At 31.7% G+C, this 13,385-nt stretch overlaps 1 protein-coding gene across 1 annotated transcript; it reads left to right on the top strand.

Annotated features, from left to right (window-relative positions):
- The first annotated feature begins 674 nt into the window (after positions 1 to 674).
- LOC127879732 (neuropeptide receptor 15-like) lies at positions 675 to 4,637 on the top strand. The gene is made up of 2 exons (XM_052426749.1): positions 675 to 1,435; positions 2,987 to 4,637. The coding sequence occupies exons 1-2, from the start codon at positions 1,059 to 1,061 to the stop codon at positions 3,717 to 3,719; spliced, it is 1,110 nt and encodes a 369-aa protein (XP_052282709.1). The 5' UTR covers positions 675 to 1,058; the 3' UTR covers positions 3,720 to 4,637.
- Positions 4,638 to 13,385: the final 8,748 nt, after the last annotated feature.

Here is a 13,385-nt window from a genome sequence, read left to right as displayed (position 1 = left end):
TATAATCCAATTTTGTGCTGGCGTGATGAAATTGTTACATGTGTTTAACTTGGATTCGCACTGTTCTTCTCAACAACTCATATTAACTCCTATATTAGATAAATTGTTATATATAATTGAACACTTCTGATACAACATTTGTAGGTTGTTCACGTAGTTTTAATTCTAAAATTGAGAACATTTACCCATTTTAAGCGGTAACACGTAAAACAAATACTGGTAATGCCTCTGATAAAATATAAATATAGACCAAGGATATGAATTTAAACTATTATATAGATGTCAAATGTTTGAAACGAATAACAGTTTTCAGACAATTCCAATTATATGTTGACTGTATGCTTTAGCAGGCGATGCTTCTGAGGTTGATTGACATGTACTTTGTTTTAAATCCAGTTGAACCAAGCAGTAAATTTCTAAAACTTGGTAAATGTATTATGCATTATTTAATTAATGTCATAGTCGTTAAGGAGAACAGCATAGCATGCCTTTGATAATATCGTAGAAACCTCTTCATAAACTTCTAAACTGCAAATTGCAGAACTCGTTTAACACTTTGTACTCGGAATCGGAACGTCGAGTTTTATGGCAAGACTATTGGTTTTCATTCTGGAACAAAATTGGTTGGTTAACCTAGGCGCGAATGTCTCATACATTCAATTAATACTGGCTGATGTAGAACTAAACAGTTTTGGAACTGGTGATTCGGTGTAAGGATACGAAAGAATATTAATTTTGACAATAAATAATATATGTCTAACGAGATTTAATTGAAATGTGTCCATTTAAAATAAGTCATTGAACATAATGCGAAGTAAGACGTATTGTTACACATAAAACGAACGGAGTTAGTATTGTGAATATTTTGCTAACGCGAAACTGACATACAACAATTGAAAATAATATTAGAATAATGGTTTAATAAAATAATTATGGAAGAGGCCATAGAGCAATTAAAGAAATAGCTCAAGAGAAGTATTGTGTTAACCACATGTGAATTTAAAATGCATAGTGTGATGGTTTTAAATAATTAGTTCAATGAAAATACAACAAAAACGATGGAAAATTTTACAATATTTGATGACGAAAACATTACAAATAGAACAGTTGATGCAGAAACCACCTCACACGAGATAATCATAGTGTGTACGTTAATATTCATCTTAGTGGGGACAGTCGGCATAGGCGGGAACATGCTGGTCATGTTATCAGTGATGTGTAACCGAAAAATGCGGAGCTCGATGACCAACCTCCTGATCATGAACCTAGCATTCGCTGACCTTTTAATTATGGTATTTGGGATACCGGAAATCGTGGTGTTCATGCGGAACACTGGCTGGTCCCTGGGGCTAGTCACGTGCAAGATCAACCGCTACGTCCTCGTGGCGGCACTTTATGGCTCCATACTGACGCTGGTTGCTTTGTCTGTTGAAAGGTGGGTGTTTTATGCGTGTATCATGAAGTAAGATTCGTATCACACGTTTGTCTGTTTTAAACATTGAGCTCATTACATAAAGCATTGTGGTTAGTAACAGTCAATCTTATTATTTGTTGAAGCGTAACTGGAAACCACTTGTAATTATGATTTGTGTGGCGTTAGATAATTTTTTATACATACATTTGGTATTTTAAAAATCTTGATGCATGTTCTACTTATTTATTTTTAATAATTATTATCATCATTATACATCACAAGCTTGTCAATTCATTGATAATATGATTAGGATGAATTAAATTAATATATTTTTTGAGTAGAATAGTATAATCCTTCAAACAAATTAAAATGTTATGTTTACCAAAACAAAGAAAACAATAACATTGATTTCAAAGAATAGAATCTTTGCTTGAATTTCTGTTTTTGAATTACGTTCAACTATTTACCTTATACTATATCGAATATAATCTTAATTTAATATATGTATATACAACACATTCTAAAACAAACGTTTGTAAATGTAAATATTTGTGTATGAAAACGATTCCTTACATAAACCACTTAAAAAAATAACGGTTTCCATAACTGACAATAAAATTAATTAAATACGTTTATCACCGGAAACATCTTGACACTTTATACGTTTGATTTTTCATGTCACAACTGCGCATCTTGGTAATGTTGTTTTTTTCTTTTCGAAACTTTAATGCATTACTCAACCAATTATTCCTCAGTTAATAGCTGACCAGAGATCGATTATGTCTAATATTCTGACAAAGATTAATATAAATATTTTTTTCATTTTTTCCATTTTAAGATACTCGAATGTGCGATGTTTATTGATATTTATTTAAAAAACGCACTAGAAACCAGCACAATTACAGAGCTCTAGTTCCTTGGACAAGTAAAAAAGTATCAAATTGGGTATAGCATTATTACCTTAGTTTGAAAAAGTATGGAAAAAAAGAATCACTTATGATATACACAATATAAAAATAGCACCTAACATTATTTGGCGCAGCCTAACATTGTGTTGTTGTTGTAACTTCAGCAGTTTTATTCTATATTCGAATGATTTTAATAGGTATTTAAAGTTAAATCATCGTTTTAATTTTATGATGTTGCCCCGCTAGTTTCAAAGAACAATTTATTGCAATCGATGTAGGATTAAGATGAAAGACCAACAAGAATTACAGGATTTGTTTGCACCGTTTTATTACACATCCCTGCAATTAAAAAACTTAATTGACGTACTTCATTAAATACATCGGATTTTCCAAATGTTTATAGAATAAGAAGTTTCAAATCTATAGTTATCTTGCGCATATACCTGCGTCAATTTGTGTGCAATACGTTTTTATGAAATCATGTCGAATACGGAAAGAAAATCACGATAAAGCTCAAAGGTTTTCATTTGAATGTTTATTTAAATTTGTTTGGAAAGATTAGGTCGCAGATGTTTAATATAAATTTTTGGTGCAGTGTGTTACAGTAGACAAGCCCATAGCATGTGACAGAATACACATTTATATAGTTTAATTCTTTCTTCAGATATATCGCAATCATCCATCCGATCAAGGCTCATATCTTCTGCAACAAGCGGAGGCTGGTCGCTGTGCTGGGTAGCATCTGGCCCGTTGCGACGGCAGCCGCATTGCCTACGGCCCTCTTCAATACGATAAACAAAAGCGGACCTAGAAACCACATACTTTTCTGCATGCTACGCTTTCCAGTCCACCACGACACTATTTTCCTCGTGTTCAAGTACACAGAATCGATTGTGTTTTATTTCACACCTTTGTGTTTGCAAATAATTTTGTACGCGTGCATATCGAAGCACTTGTTCGTCGGAACCGACCGATTGTATCATCGCGTTCAAGTTCGAGACCTCAATGGCTTATCAGTTGAGCGCTTGTCCGAAGCTCTACGCGCAAGACGTGGTGTGGTCAAGATGCTTGTACTCAGCGTATTCGTTTATTTTCTGAGTTATTCTCCTCATCAAGTGTTACTAATATGGAATACCGTCTCTCCGAAAACCTTTCACGAAAACTGGTCCTATCTGGTTTTCACTATGATTATCGCGTATATAAATTCGGCAGTCAATCCTATCCTTTACAGTATCTTCAGTCAAAACTTCAGGAACTGCTATAAACAGTTCGTTTTGTGCTTACTTGGTAACCGGAAACCAGTCAGGAAGTTGCGCAATCAGCCACCATCACAACTGACACACGGATCGCCTCGGCTTTGGAGGATAATGAGTACAACAGCATCGACGAATGTTTAATCAACGCCAAACTAATTGAAGCAATTTTGTGAAATATTTCGATGTCGTGGACGTTGGGTTTTGTCTGGAAACACATCCATTGTAAAAGCCATGTGATTTATTTTGATGAGGAAGAGATTGCTGGAAAATGCCAGTGTTGCAAATAATATTGTCACGCATATCGACATTGCATCTGTTATGGTGACTGACCGGTTTTAATTGAATATTTACGGTGCATAGACGTTTTTTATGGTGTCTACATGGTCTTTTGCACATTGCGACTCACTTTTCGACATTTTATTTACGTTTTCAATCATTTAAAACTATTTTATTGCTGCTGGTCTTATTAAAAAATAGTACAATTTTGCAACTTTGTTTCGAACATCTTCATCTGCCCTTTTATAGTGTGTTCATGTTTACATACAGTTTGGTTAATTCCATATTTTAAAAAAGTGGGTCTGTCAGAAAAACAACTCTAAATAGCTCATAAAATAAAAAGCATTTGTCTTTGAAAATAAACAGGTTATACCGTGTTGTTGTTACTTGTAAGATTGCATTTAAAATGACATCTTAATTGGGTTTTTGACAGACAGAACAACATTTTGTCCAAACATAAGGGTCTAAAATAAATGTAAGCATGAAACATTGTAAGTGTTCCATATTCACACAGTTATTAATTGTTAAAACAGTTTTTGTTAAAAAAAGCATTTCAACATTGACATAACAAAGTCCACTCCATTGTGGTCACTGAGACTGAAACGTTTTACAATACAGCAATAAGAGAATGTCATATACGAAGATTGCAAGTTCAACATTTACTGTTAATTAAGACATATTTTTTCATGAATATAATTAGTTCATATTATCCATTCGATTAGCTATTTTAACAAATACAAATTGTTATATCATTTTTAAATATGAATTATCATATATATTATGATCACGTCATATAAATTATAATAAATTCATAAAAGTACAAAGGCTCGTCTACATGTTCCCTTTAAATATAATAATTAAAACGAGTATTTCTTCTGAGATCGTGTTCGAAGCGCGTTCAATACAATATGTTTGAACTACCGACAACAGTACCAATTGCATAGTAACAACTTCGATTGGTTAAAAATTCAATATCCGTTCACGTTTAATTTGGGGAATCGGATATGTCTGCATGAATATGCATTTGTTATATACGCGAAGTTACCGGAACTTTCCCGCAAAAGTCTATTGCACTTTGTAATATAATACAATTTAAAGAGGTTATATACGAATTTTATATCAACATTTTATTTCCGCAATCTCAAACCAATACGCGAAAACAAACGAACAAAAGTTACATACAATCAACTTACTATCCTTTCATGGTACAGTGGATCGAACGCTGTTTGGTTCAATATATTCATAACGACAATATAATTCCGATACCGACACAATTTGTAGAATTTGTTACAGAATAAAACCTCTGCACATATTAGTAGGGCTTGGTGGGGATTACTCGACAGTATACTTTTTTCAAACATGACTAAAATTTCGACTGAACAACAGAAAACACTTAATGAAATTTGAGATTTGTAGTCCCTAGACTCGCGATATTTAACACATCCATATTTCTTAACATAATATCAATAAATAAGAATGGGGAAACTGATTTCATGTGTTGAATAATTATCGCCACCTTGTGCAGTGTACGATATAATTGAAAGCACACTTACGGCAATAAAATTTAAAAAAAGATTTATGACGTTAACAAAGGCCTTTATTACCCTACGCTCTTTTCAAGAGACCGATCAATACCGAAGTTTTTTAAGGCTATCAAAACTGACCTAAGCCTGCAGCCAGCATTCTGATGATTACAGAAAAGCTTTCAAATATAATTCTATCACTAAAGTAAGGCCACACATCTTTAAAACATAAGCTAAATTAAGCAAAGATTTCAGTAAGGCATTGCTTTATAGTGCACTTGATACAATAAAGTATACGATCTATCAATATTTATATTATGTAAAGCAATAAAATGCATTTTAACGAATTTTAATAATAATGCATTTTATTACCATTCTTAAATTGGGACATGACTTCAAAATACACACATGCAAAAGTATGCGGCAATGCCCGTTTACAGTGTTCCGTCATCTGTTTGCATGCATTACTATAGTGCCCTTTTTTAACATACCTTAATAATTGAATATGCAAATATTTAATATTATTAGTTTCGTTCAATTATTATTGATGGGATATGCAAATTTGCAGACGAAATTCTCAATTGAAGAGAGCGTTATAATTGTTTTTCGTGTTAAATTGTATCAGATGATAAATTATAAATAACATTTAGGCCTATCGGATTGACAGTACATCGAGAAGCCGTTTGGTTAAATTTATTACCAACATGTAATAAGATCACATCATTTTATCTGGATTTGTAAACATAAGGCCACACCATAAACTTTTCTTTTTGCGAACAAATGATCTCCTCCTGGTAAAACAATAAGGTTACTATGTGATGGAGAGTAAGGTGGTTCCATTTTACTGTTACGTATTCCTTAATAAAATACGGAATAAGGAACAGCTACTCATTCCTTATTCGAGCTTAACATATTTGATATAGGGTTTCAAAAAAATATATTGCATACAATTCTAAAATCAAATCAAAATAACTCGATGACATTGAATTGATGTATAATGTTACATATTTATGCTTCTTCTTCGCGCTGGCATAGGCTACCGTGTTTAAAGCGAACCGGCATTTTCTACTTTTAATACTAACTTCACATCAACAAAACCTAAAGCATATAACATAATTTTACATTTATGTAATATAAAAATGAAATCTAGATCATTGCATAATGTTTGTTTTTATTTATAAAACAGTTTAATGTTCGCGGCCGAATAAGGAACTGGTATTTTCTTAGTTATAAATGACATTGATCTAAAGTAAACCACATATAAATGAACATCATACTATATATACATGGATTATCATTAAGTAAAACTAAAAATATTTTTAATAGCAAACCTACAATACAATGATATGTATTTTTACTTGGATCACGTTGGTTCATTTAAAGTTATCTTTTAAAAGAAAAATGTAAGCTCCTTGTTAGGCTTGAATAAGGAATATGGAACTGGTTCCCGTTTCCTTATTACGCCGCGAAAACGGAAATGGAATAAAAACAAATATTTTGCAATGTACAAGATTTCATTTTTATGTCACATAAATGTGGCATACGTGTACCGGCTTTTGATTTGGTTGATGTGAGTTTAGTATTCGAAGTAGAAAAGGACGCTTCGGTTTGTACACGTCATCATAATCAAACGCGAAAAGTCAACGTGAATATGTATCGGAATACATATATTGCATGTACTCTTGTTATTTTGATTTGATTTATTTAAGAATTTAAGAATGTATGTTGTTTTTTTAAACCTTATGTCAAATATGGTAAGCGTGAATAAGGAATAATGAACAGTTTATTATTCCTTATGCAAATAATGAATAAGGAACTAGGAAAAATTAACCTACTTACTTACATGACAGCATTTTATTCGAAATATATTATCGAACATTTTCTTTGTTTGTGGTAGGCTACATTCCTGCTATCACCATTGGTCCTGCTAATAAACTCGTGATCTTAATCGTAAGCTGATCGTGATGATCCTATCCAACCTTATTTGGTATTATACAATCATGAATTCAACCTTGGTAATCGTGAGTGTTAATCGCTGAAGACATTTCAATTGTTCACACATTTCTTCTATTTACGCGGTCAATGCATCAAAATTGTTAATTATTATCATCAGATCAAATCGTCCGGCTACCGCTCTCAGACAGTGCGAAGAAATTATATGAAATGGATTTCTGTTAATCCGATAATAATGACTTAGCATTCACAGAGCACCATGATAAATGACTTGTAAGAGCAAGATGTTCAGTTTGTCTGTCTGCTGATTGTTCAGTTGTTCAATTATGAAACTTGCATACGCCTTGCATGAATACCAACCAAAACATTACATGAGTACATTTGTATTAATTTTAAATATAAATAATTCGAGCGTTTATGTTTTTTGCATTTTGTAAGTCCTTCCGTGACTGATGTTTTTTTAATTAAGACCTGCAGTGTGTTTTAGCAATCCTTTCTTTTAAAATGATTAACTAATCTCCCGAGAGTAAAGACAATTTCTGTATATCGGTACGAAGACCACTATTCAGACTCACATGCACCGGCAGCGGGTATTGAAATCTGGTCTCCTATGGAAGAAGCACGTTTACAAACCACTGCTCCAACCAGACAGCTGCGTGAAATAAATGAATTTACACCGTATAAGTATGTCTACATTTTGACGAGGAAAACATGTCATTCATCGTAACAGGCCCTCCTTGTTTTGCACATTTAGACGCAGTGTTAACGAGAAACAGGAGCATTAACGTATTGACCATATCGTTTCGGAAAACATAACACTTTATATTCTTTTTCCAAACTGAGATCAATTAACCATTGGATTAAATATCAACAACAGTTGTTAAACCTCGAAATATTATAAACAGACAAGCGCTTCAGGGACATACATTATATCCTGTGACAACAAAGCCAACAATTAAACTCCAGATACTCTAACAGCAGCCTTACTTGAATATATGTGGTTAAGATGGTGTGGTGCTCATTCTTGTAATAAATATTACTTCCAAGGAGTTGATTAATTCGCCCATTTCTTAACTCTTTTAACAAGTACCACCTGATGCATTTGAAACCATTGGGAATATGAAATATTTATATGTTTGTTCCTTTTTTATGACTGACCAAATGATTAATTGCCTTCCAGTGACATATTGTTTTCTAACGTGGAAAAAGCATGCATGCGAAAGTCAACGAAAATGACTTATTCCATTTGTATTAAAGTGTCATATAGGGTTAAAATGCGTTTAATGTAATTATTCGTCAAATGATATAAATCATCATACAATGACAAGCAATAGTTTATACTGTTATACAACCAATAAAGTATTCATTATAACGTATTGTCACTATTGATGCTTGCATCAAAACTGACGTAGGCATCAAGAAATTATTGAAGCACATTACATGTACAAAATATTTGTGATTATTATTATTATTAGTAGTAGTAGTAGTAGTATTGTTATTATTATTATTATTATTATTATTATTATTATTATTATTATTATTATTATTATTATTATTATTATTATTATTACTAGTATTATTATTTCAAGTATTATTATAACTAGTTGTAGTATTCATGTTTCAACTGTCATACATTGATATCCTTATATATTGCAAATTTGTAAACACTTTATGCATAATCATTGTCCACTTGGGCTGTGATTGGCCTTCTGGAACCGATATGAAATAAACATAATAACATGTTGTAACTTTACACTTCACGCTTTTATAGTGTAAACCACTGAAATATTTATTAGAATGTTTCAATGCGTGTTACAAATATGACCGAGTTTTGTCTTAAGGCATCTATAGATTGACACATTACAGTACATTACAGAATGAGCGATGCATACAGACTGCAAATTGCGGGATTTAAGTATTAAGAGAATGCCGGTAAAACCAGACGGCGCGATAGGGAATAGGTTCAATAAGGCTAATTCCATTTATGTTTTTCAAGAACACACTATGGTCTCTATTATCCAGCAAAAAATTAAACAAGTGAATACATTTAATGCGTTTTTTTAAAAGTACATTTACGGCGGCCAATCAGTCCTATTGCTTCTTACTTTAAAAATAGTTCCTATTTTATGTTAAAGTCCTCCTACAAATTCCGATCTAAGACTGATGCCTCAATGTTTCTTTATTTGAGACCATAGTATTTAATAGATAGTTTACCTCATACTTTTCCTCAATTCTACTTTAATTTCAGTTTATGCATGCATATATAATTGAACACTATGCTTCACACTCTATGGTCTGGTTAGATTTTATTGTGACAAATTGCAAAGAAATATTTTATAAAAAACAACAACATTGAAACGTTCCAAAAATTTATTACAAAAGTTCAGTCCAAAATAACACTAACAAAAGAATATTTAGGGCGATCATGTAAATAAAGTGATATCATCATGCAATCGGTAACATCTCTACAGCGTTCTTCTACCCAGATATTAAACTCGACATTACATATTTAAACGTAAAAAAGTGGCCGCAAACCCTTAAATAAGTTTCTTACGCTAACTGTTTACATTCATTCGGATTGTTTAAATAACTTCTATATTTTTTTATTTAGTATTTATTTATTTATTCATATATAATTTATTTATTTGTTTTATTTATTTCGACGACAATATAAACCCGAAGTGGACGGTCTGCCACGAAATCCTTTTGCGATAGACATGTAAACAAACAAAGGCTGTATATCTCTCTTAAGTTCATTGGTACTTTTACACGTCAACGTCTAGAAAACCACTCCGAATATGTGGCGATGTGAGACATATAGCACCCTTGTTAGATTAACAACTTGAAAGGGACCAAACAAGAGATATTTATTCATAATTGTATCTGTCAATCAAGTGTAAATGTAAAAGAGCTACCGCATTATAAATGGAATGAGAATGAAGGAAATAGGAACAGTCTGCTATTGTCTTGACGGGTTCCATCGATTGATATGTTGCTTTTATTTTATTTTTAATCTGATTAACAAAACTGTTTATGTCTTTTAGCCTTTAACTATATGGTGCTAGGTTCTTAGATAATGTCATTTCAACCGGAAAAGATTTAGCTTATTTTTCGTTTCATCGTACATTCAATTAGTTTTTTGCTCTGGTGAAGCCACCAAATCAATCTTAATTAATTTGAATCTGTTTTCGCCTTTTTGTGTTCTGATTTTAAGGACATCGTAGATTGTCATTCCTATTTATCCCAGTTCTGTAAAACCAGTGTTTGGTGTTTTAAACAAAATCAAATCAAGAAGAGCATTGGATCTGCGAACTGGTGATGACGATTGTGCTCCAGCGTTAAAGTTATTGAGTCTAATACAAAATATATCAAATTCATTTTATGCGAACCCATGAGCGTATAAAATAATTTTGCTAAATCATTGACAACAAGTATGACAATGGTTGGAAATGTTCTGTCATGTAAATCGTCGAGGTTTTATTTTCAGAAATGTGTGATTGTTTCGCCAATAACAGTGTAAATTTTCTGAAAAAGTTCCTGATGCTCGTAGGCTTGCTAGATTCCGCTGGATCACGTAGGAATTTAGGACATTTTTACAAAATTTCGATCTCGTAAATTCAAATGTTAACTTAAATTTGGACCAAGACTGAATTATGTTATTGCGACATAAAATTGGCTTGCAAAGACGAATGATTATTATTTAAGCGATGGTATTAGGATAAATGAGTACTTCATATCGAGTAAAAATTATAACCTATCTAAGAAACAAAAAAGAACGTGTGTCGTACCGTTATTTTTTTTTTCATTATATACAAGTCTATAACATATACTAGTTGCTTTTAAAGCTGCCGAACCATTGATTTTACTTTTTTGTTGTTGCAAGTATTTCTTAAAATATATCAGTATAAAGGAAGTGATATGTGATCCGTGTAAAATATTTATTCAACAACAAATATAATTATACTAAATATCAATCAATAAGAGATATAACAAATCAAACAGTGCATGTTCCCTGGCCCGATATGAAAAATATGACAAGAGTATGTACATTATGGAAGAATAGGCAAGTAAACATCATACTTTACGCGGGTAATCTAAGTATTGTTGTTTACAAAGAATTCAAATGATCCGTACTGCAATTAAGGTAGTAAATGTATGAAATTATAAGGTATTTTGGTTTCATAATTGGTTCTCTCTTAATACCGAAATAAAGTTAACGTTGTTCAATATCACTCTTAACAATCTCCTACCTCAAAAAATATGTTTACCTGTAACATCATAAAGTGGAATATATAGTGCTAACGTCAAATAACAGAGCTGTTATTGAAACATGCATTCGATACAATATGTTACAGAGTGTTAAAACTACGACAATTTTATTATTTGTTTCAATCTCACAAACTGGCTGCGTTGCACTAACCATGATGAGCAGATTATATACTGTATTTTGCGAAACAACTTTCTCCAAATATGTACGTATAAAAATTATATAAAGAAGTATGCATCATTATATTTTTTATAGAATGTAAATATCTACAGCGAATATATTTGACGTTGGATTATGTTATTAATTAGCACTTAAGACAAGTATATATAGCATTATTTATTTCCTTCAATAAATATCAAGGATCATTTGTGGTGTGAGGTTTAGGGGATACAAATGTGTTTGTGTCTTGTTACATTACCAAAACATTAAATGTTGAGACCGATGGATTTTGTTTTCATTGTGTTTTTATTCGAGTATCTTTGAAATCCAAACGCATATTAAAACCATTAAACACAATCTGAAACAGCGTTTTTACGTTAAATTGTTGAAAAACTATTATATAACGAAAAACGGCGCCAACTGTTCTAGGATAGAATTTTTTTTTTATGAAAGTCGAATATTTTTCGAAGCATCGTTAGTTTTTGTTCGGTTGTGTTGACTTCAATTTCATTATGTCAGTAACGCCACGTGTTTACATTGCATTCTTATTAATGCCCCACAGATACATTTTAATATACATTACATTCTTAATATTGCCTCACATATACATTTTCATATGTTGCTGTTTTTGTTGTTGCTGCATTTATGTTGTTTTTATGTCCTTGTATTATGTCTTCATTAACATTTCATTTTGTCTTTTTTGTTTACAATGGTTATCCCATTTTAAAGCTAAAGTAATTGTTAATAGTATGAAGTAGTTTAAAGTTTATCTTCAGTTTCTGCCGAAACTTTATCTAAGATAAATAATACTCTAAAGCTAAAAAATCTATTTAAAAATGTCTTATTTAGTTGTGTTAATTTAAAAAAAAAGGTCGGTTGCAATAATTATTTACAACAACAACAACGGTTATCGTCAGACGTTTGTAGAGTCTGTTGTTTTTTTCAGAATATTAATTAAAAAATTAAAGTGCATCACATGTTCAGACAATCATGAATAAAAAAAAATCGTGTACGAAAATTGTCTAAAAAAAGGTTCAGAATACCACCGTGTTGTTATTAAGTGTTTTTTTTCTAATCTGTTTATTCATTACTTACATTCGGTAATTGTTTTATACTGATTCTTTTTAGTGTCGATGTGTTCATTTATCAATTAAAGCATTCATTCAATAACTTAAAAATACCAAAGTATGTGAACAAGTCCTTTTCATATCCGGCGCATGATTACAAGTATGATAAGTCTCAAATTATGTTTATTTCTTTGTTTACATTGTAGGCAAAACTCGCAACGATTATTTATATTTCATCTGAGAACATCTTATAGACATATATAAATGCAAATGCATACCTTACAACCAAGCATCAAATTGTGTAACTGAATATTAATTGGTAAAAATGATCGATAACCAAAATGCACTTGTAGTTTTTATTGTTTCTGCTTTATGTAAGCTGTTTGCGGTATGTGATCCTGAAGTATTGTCCGGGTTACATTTCTTTCACGTGTATATGGATCAATCTTCAAATATGGTGTGAGAAAAAAGAGAAATGTGTAATAATTATAGTTACGTCGTGTGTTGATGCCTTTCTCAATAATACTATAAGCGTTCGTCATAGAACTAAGAGAAAAGAATG

This window comes from Dreissena polymorpha, chromosome 4 (assembly GCF_020536995.1).
Source record: "Dreissena polymorpha isolate Duluth1 chromosome 4, UMN_Dpol_1.0, whole genome shotgun sequence".
Classification (NCBI taxonomy): domain Eukaryota; kingdom Metazoa; phylum Mollusca; class Bivalvia; order Myida; family Dreissenidae; genus Dreissena; species Dreissena polymorpha.
This window is presented reverse-complemented; position numbering and strand designations above follow the sequence as displayed.

Bases quoted from the DNA above. Each gene is read 5' to 3' on its own strand.
- LOC127879732 (XM_052426749.1), top strand. From the start codon at position 1,059: ATGGAAAATTTTACAATATTTGATGACGAAAACATTACAAATAGAACA. The intron at 1,436-2,986 runs GTGGGTGTTTTA...TTCTTTCTTCAG, and splicing joins GTTGCTTTGTCTGTTGAAAG to ATATATCGCAATCATCCATC.